This window comes from Pantherophis guttatus, chromosome 2, assembly GCF_059756535.1.
Source record: "Pantherophis guttatus breed Tessera chromosome 2, ASM5975653v1, whole genome shotgun sequence".
Classification (NCBI taxonomy): Eukaryota; Metazoa; Chordata; class Lepidosauria; order Squamata; family Colubridae; genus Pantherophis; species Pantherophis guttatus.
This window is the reverse complement of record NC_142064.1, coordinates 89,321,515-89,332,058: the sequence shown is the minus strand read 5'-3', so window position 1 is coordinate 89,332,058 and position 10,544 is coordinate 89,321,515. Positions and strand designations below refer to the sequence as shown.

General features: G+C 37.0%; 1 protein-coding gene across 2 annotated transcripts; it reads left to right on the top strand.

The window, feature by feature from the left end:
- The first annotated feature begins 6,406 nt into the window (after positions 1-6,406).
- LOC117661604 (uncharacterized) lies at positions 6,407-9,659 on the top strand. 2 transcript variants are annotated; one of them, XM_034410626.3, is made up of 2 exons: positions 6,407-6,544; positions 7,253-9,659. In XM_034410626.3, exon 2 carries the CDS (start codon positions 7,256-7,258, stop codon positions 9,212-9,214), a length of 1,959 nt encoding a protein of 652 aa, XP_034266517.2. In that variant the 5' UTR covers positions 6,407-6,544; positions 7,253-7,255; the 3' UTR covers positions 9,215-9,659. The 2 variants fall into 2 exon arrangements, 1 of the variants encoding a protein (XP_034266517.2); XR_015732305.1 differs by having other exon boundaries at positions 6,446-6,544; positions 7,158-9,659.
- Positions 9,660-10,544: the final 885 nt, after the last annotated feature.

Below are 10,544 nucleotides of genomic sequence, written 5' to 3'. Positions count from 1 at the left end.
GTGTGTGTGTGTGTGCCACAATTGGTGGGATATTTTCCTCTAATGGCTGACAGCATTGGATGGTCCTAATCAGATGAAAGAAGTATCCATTTGTTTTAGATGATCTTGTCCTCCCAACAATATGGATAACAACAGAAAGGATCAAATTGCTACAATAATGGCTAAAAATAGTAGTAGTAAAGAGATTTTTAGTAAACATGACTAAGGCTACCATATGTCCAGAGTTTGCAGATATTTTATTTTTCTTAGCCAAGATTCATCCATGAGGGAATTAAAAATTTATTGAAATGTCTGAGGCTGGAGCATACAGCCTGCAAGAGAAAACAGTGATGCTTAGCTATAGTTTCGAGCTAAAGGTTCTGGGAAAGTGTATTATCCCTTTTGCTTTCTGATTGGTGCATAAAGGGAGGAGGGAGTGGCTAGCAATTTTATAAACAGAGGTACAGTATTGCTACTCATGAGGCATCAGCAAATGCTACCCATTGCTTTGGCTGCTTTGTTTTTGTTGGCTTGCTTTTGAGAGAGAATTTTTCTCTCTCAAAAATCATTAAAATTGTTAAATGGCACGGTGTTTTGATTCATGCTGCAAACACTGATATAATAGCAATTACCTATAATTTCATGCAGCAAAGTATGATTTCAGTAATTTTGTGATTTCACACAACAAACATTAGGTGGTGAAACTTGTACTTTTATGTAGCAAACAGATTTCAGCTGCAAAAATGTTTGATTTCAAAACTCTGGTTCAAACCTAATAATCTCTGGGCAATGGGTTTAATGAGACTTTTGCATTTTTACTGTCAAAGAGGAACAAAACTAATTGTAGGCTTTTGTGTTACTCATTGTTCTGTAAGCCACCCTCTTCCTTTAAAAAAAAAAATCCTATAATTTTATTTTTAAAATACAAATATGAAACAATATAGGAAAAGTCAGAAAGCTACACAGTGTTGAAAACAATAAAAAGTGAAGAGGAGGAAGAAGAAAAAATAGTTAAAGAAGTGATTTCTAATCTTCTTTGCAACACAAATATATTTAAGACTATTTCCCCCCCTTCTAAATTAAATAACATGTTTCCCTTCTCCCCACATTCGACCCCAATTAATCAATACATCCAGAAATCACCAGCTAGTTTTTATCCATTTTCCGCAAAAAGACCTTAAAGAGTTTTGAGTTAAACTACTCTCTCCTCTAAGGAACTCTTTTTCAGAAAATAAAATATTATAATCCTAACTTTAATTAACTTCAACCTCTTTGTGGTTAGGTTGTTTGAAGTCCAACGGAAAGTTAATTATGGATAGAACATCTGCTTAACGGAGTAAGCACACACATATGTGTGTGTGCACATGAGAAAACAAATTAATACATTAGGTCATGGGTATCAGAAAAGACGAGGTTCAGAATACACACTCATTACCCTAAGAAAATAGCAGTTAAATTGTAAGTCAAGTAGAAAAATGTTTATAGATTGTTTCCATACATTAACATGCACCTCTTGCTAAATTTCGATGAGCTTGATTAGAATCAATGAGAATGTTTTACAGCAAAGCAAGCAATATTCTGAATAGCCAGTGACTAGTTCAAGCCATCTCTGGAAATAATCTGTATGCCTTTTTAAAAAAAAGTTAAATTAGTCCCTTTGGTTTAAAATTCAGACACCTTATCCAAGTTTTAACCTGACCCATGACTGCTTTACAGTAAGGGGGACTGTAGGTGCTGAACCCCCTTTTTACACTTCACCTGTCCATGTGCCCCATTCCAGGGGTCTCCAACCTTGGCAACTTTAAGCCTGGCGGACTTCAACTCCCAGAATAATTCTTCTGAATTTGCTGGCTGGGGAATTTGCTGGTTGGGGAATTCTGGGAGTTGAAGTCCACCAGACTTAAAGTTGTCAAGGTCGGAGTCCCCTGCCCCATTCCATCTCTTGCAGACTTGGCCACATTGGACAGCAAACTCTGAAGGCAGTTCTGCTTACAATCATTTCGATATGAGTAAAATCTTCCTTGCAATCCCACATCCTGTTTTATCTGTGACAGCAGTTGGGTGACCAAATGTAATGCAAAATATGAAACCAGAGAGAATGCAACAGGCATATGAGGATATCACAGAAGCAACCAAGTTTAGTGTTTATCTGCATGCAAAATGCTCTTTTTAGAATTATTTGTCCAGAGTTCTCTTTTCACAGCCAAGAGGGGGAAAGCAGCAGAAGAAGAACAGAGAAAGAGCGAAGCAGAAATGTATGAGATCAGTGTTCTGGCTCTTCTTTCAAGTTGTTATTTGTTTTATTTATATTATATGTTCAAGGTGGTGAACATTTCCAACACATCTTCCTCCCCTTATTTTCTCCCACAACAACAACCCTCTAAAATGGGTTGGGCTGAGAGAGAAAGTGACTGGCCCAAAGTCACCCAGCTGACTTTCATGCCTAAGACAGGACTTGAACTCATGGTCTCCTGCTTTCTAACTTTGTGCCTTCACCACTAAACCAGTCTGATTTTTTCTTTGGTTATGTGGGGAGTATGTGGGGAGGTTTGTATTAAGGCATCCATCCACATTTTAGGGATTGTTTTATAGCATAAGTATGTCATGATAAGCTCCATACCATCCCAACACAAGGAACATCATCATCATCATACATACATACATACAAACAAACATACATACATACTTGATAATGAAAGATCCAGAAAAGGGCACAGAACCAAGCAACTATCGCCCAATTACTTGTCTGCCAATAACATTCAAACCTTTTACAAGAGTACTGGCAAATTCAGTATTCAATCATTTGATGGAATACAGTTTATACCCAGTAAAACAAAAAGAAAATTACCAAAAATCAAGAGGAACAAAAGAAGCTGCTCATTGACAAAATGGTACTAAAAAAATGCAAAACGAAGAAGACCAAATCTGAATATGGCATGGATAGATTACAAGAAGGCATTTGACATATTACCCCACAGCTGGATTAACGCCTGTTTGGAAAACTTTGGAATCAGCAAAAATATTTGTACATTTTTGAAAGCAAATATGCAAAAATGGAAAAGAGTTCTAACAGCAAATGGGGAGAACATTGGTGAAGTCAACATCAGACAAGGAATTTTCCAGGGGGACTCAATTTTGCCACTACTGTTCAACATCACATTAATTCCACTGACAATAATCCTATGAAACACAAAATTGAGATACCAAATCTCAAGCCAACATGGCAAGATAAACCATCTACTATACATGGATGACTTAAAAATGTATGTGAAAAGCCCCACTGAACTTAAATCAATACTCAACACAGTTCAACTATTCAGCAGTGACATCAGAATGAACTTTGGACTTGAAAAATGTGCTATACTATCCATGCAACGAGGAAAAATGAAAAAAATAGAAGGAATAGAACTGGGAAATGGAAGCATCGTGAAAGCATTAGCAAAGAATGACGGTTACAAATACCTAGGCATATTGGAAGCAGATAATATCTTGAATGGAAAAGTCAAAGAGTCAACGTGAAAGGAATATATTAGGAGGGTCCATAAAATATTAAAATCAAAACTGAATGTTGGAAACATAATTAAAGCCATTAATACATGGGCAGTTCCTATGATATGCAACCCAGCTGGAATCATCAACTGGACTGTGGCTGACCTGGAAAATCTGGACCTGAAAACGCGTAAACTTTTGAATATGTATCACAAAGTGATACCAACAGGTTGTACCTGCCAAGAAGAACAAGGGGCAGAGGGCTATTGCAAATCCATCAAACTGTAGAAGAAGAAAAACGAAGTTTGAATGATTATGTGAAACAAAGAACAGAAAAATTGCTGTGAAAACAGAGATCATTATAAAAACAACAGAAACAAAGGCAGAATAGAAGGAAAAACAGTTGTATGATAGATTAAATGGATGGAAAACCAAAGCTCTGTATGGACAGCACTTGAAAAACATTGAAGGGAAGTGTGATGACAACTTGACATGGGCATGGCTTAAGAGGGGAACCATCAAGAAAGAAACAGAAGGTTTAATACTTGCCACTCAAGAACAAGCGCTACCAACTAATGCCATGAAAGCGAAGATACAAAAATCCACTGACAATCCAAACTGCTGACTTCACAACAACGAAGTTGAAACTGTTTCACACTTAATATGTGAGTGCAACAAAATTGCGCAAACTGATTACAAAGGTAGACATGATTGAGTTGCTAAATTAGTCCACTGGTCATTATATAAAAAAATATGACATACCTGTATCCGAAAAATCATGGAAGCACAAAGTGGAAAAAGTTATCGAAAATGAGACAGTCAAGCTCTTTTGGGACTTTCGAATACAGACAGATCGTCATTTGGAACCCAACATGCCAGATATCACAGTTGTCAGAAACTGAAATGTACAATTTATTGACATCGCGATACCAGGAGATGCCAGAATCGAAGAAAAAATCTGGAAAAAATCACGAATTATCGCAACCTGGCCATCAAAACTACATGGCTATGGATAAAACATGTACCAGTGATACCCATTGTCATTGGGGCACCTGGTACCATCTACAAGAATTTTATTGGATACATCAACAAATTCCAGCTTCCTGCAATAACACCAGCGGAACTGCAAAAAACTGTTCTACTTGGAACATTGTACATCTTAAGAAGGTACTTGGTTGATATCTAGGACGCTGGCAGCAACCGGTATCAACCATTAGCACCAGTCAATGGTATTTGTGATGCATTTTTGAATGTTCAGTTGACTGAGTTTCATGTTTAATGAATAAAGTAAATAATAATAACAATAATAATAACAACACTGATCCCAAACATAGAAGGATGGCAGCCATTCTCATGTCTTGATTACTTAGTATTACTGCATCTTTTCCAGCCAGAAGCTCTAAGGACCCAGAGTTGCTTCTAAGTAGAATATTTTTTGTAAAGCTACATTGCCTCCACTTTTTTCCCCACAATGAGATTTATTCCCTCCGTGGGCAAAACCAGAGATCTTTCTAGGTTTTAACATGCAGATGTGGGATTATGATGAACAAAGTGAAAAATGAGTTTTCTCACATTTAGGGTCAGCTAAAAGACCCTAGGGATGACAGAGAATGAGGTGGCTGGATGGAGTCACTTAAGCATTCGGTGTGAGCTTAAATGGACTCCGGGGGATGGTAGAGGACAGGAAGGCCTGGAGGAACGTTGTCCATGGGGTCGCGATGGGTTGGACACGACTTTGCAACTAACAACAAGAAGACCCTTATAAACTTTTTGGCATGAAACAGAAAAAAATGCATTTGTGGTTTTGATGATTGGGAAAAAAATTAGATAATAGAAAAGAGTGGAGGGTGGGGTTTTTTGGGTTTTTTTTTTTTTTTGTAATCATAGAGTAAGAGATAATTTAGTGTTTGTACTTATATATTTGCTGCAAAGGAAATCAGAAATTTCTTTCTGGTTTTTTTTCTTTTTAATTTTTTTTCTGCACTTTTGCTTTTTTCAGTTTTTAACTTTCATTACTGCTTCTGCTCTTCATTACTTTCTGTTCGTTTTTATGTCTTTTGTAAAACTTTAATTTTAAAAAAAATGTACAAAGAAAAGTGCAATTTTCCCTTATGTGTTCAAACTATAATCACTGACCAGCACTTTATATAATTTTTGTGAGAGGTTACATTATTCTTTATGCATTTAAGTGATCAGTTCAGTTCAGATTGTTATTGTTTTAATGCCAATTTCTCTCTCACTCATGGCAAATATGGTCTTAGAGCACAAATTGAACGCACATAACAATACTCTTGGTTTAGATTATATTGTCAGTTATCATGGCAAGGAGTTATTAATAAGTTCTTAATAAAGTCCTGGGGCTGTCTGAAGCTTTGGAAAGAGGTTTCACAAAAGTTGGTAGAAAGGAAGTCTCCTTCTTAAACATTAGAGCAGCCAGATATTTTGACCCAGCTGCTGCCAGGTTTTTTACCCATTGTCTCCATGTATAACTGCTGCATTTCATTGTCAAATCCTAGCAGAAGAATTGTGACACACACAACCAGGCAAAGTCTTTGCAGCACCTGGACCAAGCCGTCTAGAGAGTGTAACTCTTTAAGCCTTCACACAGATACTTCGTACACCACACTCTTTGCAGATCCACCCTTTCAAATCTTCCCTAATTCATTTATAATGACTGAGAAAAATATTAATTGATATAATGCCAAGCTCATAAATAGCATCACAGATAATGAAGAAGGTCAATTTCATTCTAGCATCTCCCCCTCTCCCTTGTCTCATTTTTCTCTCTCCTTAAAAATGTTGTTGGAGCCATATGTAATTTTCTGTCTTGAAAATACACAAAACACCCCAAAAGAATTTAGGAATCGGGATAGGAAGTTGCTTCTTTGCTCACTATAGTGAGGTCACTGCTAGAACTTTCTTTGGGTTCTATTTACCTAGTTGCATTTTATCTCTATGGGAGAGAGAACTAACAGCTAAAACCAATAATTCTAGAAAAAAAGTTAAGCAGAACGGAGCATTCAGTGAAAGTTTGGAGTAAGTGGAGAGGGTAGAAGCCAAAAGGAACTATAGTGAAGTAAGTAAATTCTAAATATAAAGAATTGTATCAAGAATGATAGCTAAGATAGGTTGAGGGCTTCAGATTTGGACAAATACAATACAAAATCACATACATTGAGATTCATATGTTGGGTCAAAGCAGGATTTTATTAAGCACCCTAAACCAAAATCTGAATCATCATGAAAGTTCAGTGATTCAGCAAGTTAATGAAACATGGAACAACATTTAGTATATGTCTGAAAAGTACATTTATCCTGCCTCTCCAAATACAGAAAACTGGGGAGGCAGAAATAAAGTTGTTTGACTTTTACAGGCACTCAAAATTTTAATAGATTCTCCACATAAAGCATATGAGGGGAGGTAGGTGGCAGAGAATGATGTTGACAAAATATATTTTGCAGGATTATTTTAAAATCCAATTTTCCACCAGTCCTCAATTTAAGGAACAGGAACGGCAAGAGTTTTGATTTAATGGGATTTGTGAGGATTCAGAATTAGGTACTTACTTTAAAATGTTAGGTGTTAAAATATTTTCAATTCTGGGAACAATGCCTTGAAGCTAATTGAGCAGAAAAAAATCCATGAGAAATTCTTTACTCTTTGGTTTTTGCCTTTCTGAAATTTGCAGATGTCTTGCTTATGATGCCATCAACATTCAGACTATCTCAGTACAAAAAAAATATGCTGGCTTTCTGAGTTTTCTTTCTGTGTGCCATCTTTCAGATCATGAGACACTTACAGAAGAAACGTAAGCCAAGGATCGGCTTCAGATCCTCAAGGAAGAGTTCTTTAGTGAAAACAATGCAACAAAATGGAGCCAAAAATTCAAAGTGCACCATCTGTTTAACAATGATCCAAGACCCAACTTACTTGAACCCTTGCAACCACCAGTTCTGCTTCAAATGTATTCAGAAGTGGTCCAGAAAGAAAGTTATTTGTCCATTGTGTAAGCAGCGTTTCTATTCATTCTGCCACACTATACGCAGAAAAGACGCCTTTTGCGAATATGTCCTGCCTTTGAATGGTAGCTCTTTTTCTCCTTCTGAAAGCAAGGAAGACTGCACATCAGCCTCCTCTCAAAGACTTACATCAGCTCCTGACAATGGAATCGTGCATAATGTAATTAGTGGAACATTAACTCAAAGAGAGAAGGATATTTATCAGCTCATGAGACAGTTTGCAGTTACAGAGAGACCCAATGATATTGATTTAATCAGCCTTGGGAAATTTAAAGCCCAAGCAGTAATTCAGTTTAGGAGAACTCTTTACCATGCAGGGATTCTAGTTCAAAACGCTCCAAATCCAGATTTCAATCAAACATCTTCAGCAGAATTTTTTGGCAGAAATCCTCAATGTTTGGACAGGGTGATCCCTTGGCTAAAACGAGAATTAAAAGTGCTGTTTGGTAGGAGATCAACGATTCATACTTTGCAGAATCTCATCCTAAGTAACCTTATTCATCATGATCTGGACAGCAAAGAATTTGAAGCTATTTTACAGCCCCACATGCACCGTTTCACTCGACATTTCCTGCATGAGTTCATGAGTTTTGTCCAATCCTCATTACATCTGAAGAGGTATGACTGGTGTGCCTTGTACGAATGCCCTGCAATATTGAAAGAGACTGATCCTTTAACTTCTTCTCCATCTTCAGAAAATGAACATCTGCAACGTCCTGAAAAAAGTCAGGTGCCCAAACCCAATGCTAGTTTAGATTATGGAAACCTAGCATTCTTGCTTCCTGATTCAGAGAAAGCCCTTCCTTCCACATTTGCTACAGCAGATGATAAAAATGATTCAATGAATGAAGAAAATTATATGGATTTGTCCAACAAAGATACTGAAAAGGGGATAGCTACAGCCTTTCGTATTATTAAAAATATACTGCTTAAGACACCTTCAGAGGAAAAAGTACAGGTCCCTGGATCTCTCTCTCACTCCCACCTATTTCAAGGACAGAAAGAAAAAAAGGGCATGGTAGAAATAAATCCTGTTCAGATTCTTAGGCCAACGGATATGGAAACAGGTAAAAACGAATTAGCATTGGTAGACGATGGTGCCTTTAAGATTTATCACAAAAATTCTGCTAACATCATCACAGTGAAGAAATTGGGCAAAAAAGATACAACAAAATGTCAATCCTCTGAGGTTTCCATAAATAAATTAAAAGAATATTCTATGGCATGGTCAAAAACACTGTCTCCCAAAAGAAGAAGTGTACATAAAAATCGTGGATCAAAAGGTAGCATAGAATGCAAATTTGACAAAGCATGTTCTGCTTCAAAAGAAAGACATGGGGGAAGAAACAAAGCAAAGTATCTGCATGATGAGAAGAAAGGTAGAAACTATTCCAGAGACAGGAGACATAGACGAGATCAAAGAAAATCAAAGTCTAAAGAAGTAAGTTTGCTTCACAAGAGCCCTCTGCCTGTAAGAAAAAAAAGCACTGAGGCTAGAGACACTCACAAGTCAAAATCACAGAACATTCATCACAAAAGAAAAATGAAGAACAAAGATTCTGAACATCTAGGAAGTGGAAGTTCCAGTGAACCCAACCAGAATTGTCTTTACACCAAAGTTAGGCATGAAGAACCACCGTGCAGAAAGGGTAAATCAGACATATTATGTGATCCAAATCCATCCACCAGTTCTGGACAGAAGCCATTTTTTTTCTCCAGAAAATAAAATCTTAGTCAATCAAAGACATCTAACCAAATACTGGTAATTCTCATCAGGCTGATGAAGATGTTTGAAGAGACCTAAAGGTAGGATTGTTGTAGGATGACAGAGAAAGTTTAGTTTGGTAAACTAGATAGCAAGCCAAAATATAAGTTAATGCAATTGGAAGGTGATCTCCCAAAGAGTGGTGAAGATTTATCCGCAGTGATACAAACAGCTAAGATTTTTAATATCAATCTCAACCCAATTCGAAGACCAATATGAAGGCAAAGCTACAAATGAAATAGACAAACCTTAATAAGCATGTATGTAAATAATGGGAGGCTCCAGCTTGCTCTCAAAGCAAGAGACCATCAGTGAACACAGGATAAGACAAGGAAAAGAAGTATTTGTCTTTTTCTAAGCAGGACATTGCCTTTTAGATCTTAAAAATAAAGATATTTGTATATTATGCTTGTGATTCATTTTTTCCCCTCATGATTTCTTTCAAAAACCATTTATAGATTAGGGGTAGGTAGAAAATTGCCAACACACACACACTAGAACCACAGTGAGGATTCAGTTCCATTAAAGTTATCCCAAACTAACTGATAACTATCAGTTGAATTCTATCCATTTATGGGAATGCTCTAAAGGACTTCTTGCAAAGCAGCATTTACAAATGGATGCAGCTATTTCTTCACACATTCTGAATACTCATACAACTGTGGAGAAGGTGAATATGCCCACCCCTAACATCCTATTTGAATCTCAGCACAGGTCCTTTTCTCTGAGCAGAAAAGTACCAGCAGATGGTGTGAGCAATGGATCAAGGACCAGGACCTGGAAGATGGAGGTTCAAGTCCCATCCGTGGAAATGTACAAACTGAATAACTTTGGACCAGTCTTCCTTTCAAACCCCAAGTATTTTATTATTTTAGTGTTCTAGGCATAAACTGGTGGATGGAATCCTATGCATGTCACCTCAAGGACCTGAAGGAAAGATGGGGTAGAAATCTGAGAAATAAAATAAACATGCAGCTTCTGATTCAGGAGTTGGGTTTAGAGATCACAGGGTCACAGCTGGTGATCGTATAGAACATAATTTTGGCATAAAATTATAACAGCGTAGTAGGTTTTTAAACTTCCATCGCTTACAACATCAAAAGCCACCTGTATCATATTAAGTTCCGTAGAGAGATAGAGAAAGAGAAAGTTTTTACATAACTCAGCATATGAAATAGGGATATCCTATTTATGTTGAATTATGTACAATCTCTCTCTCTCTCTCTTTCTCTTTTTCACACACACACACACACTCCAAGTTAATAATTATTCAGGTAGTCAGAGGTGGGCT

Bases quoted from the DNA above. Each gene is read 5' to 3' on its own strand.
- LOC117661604 (XM_034410626.3), top strand. From the start codon at position 7,256: ATGAGACACTTACAGAAGAAACGTAAGCCAAGGATCGGCTTCAGATCC.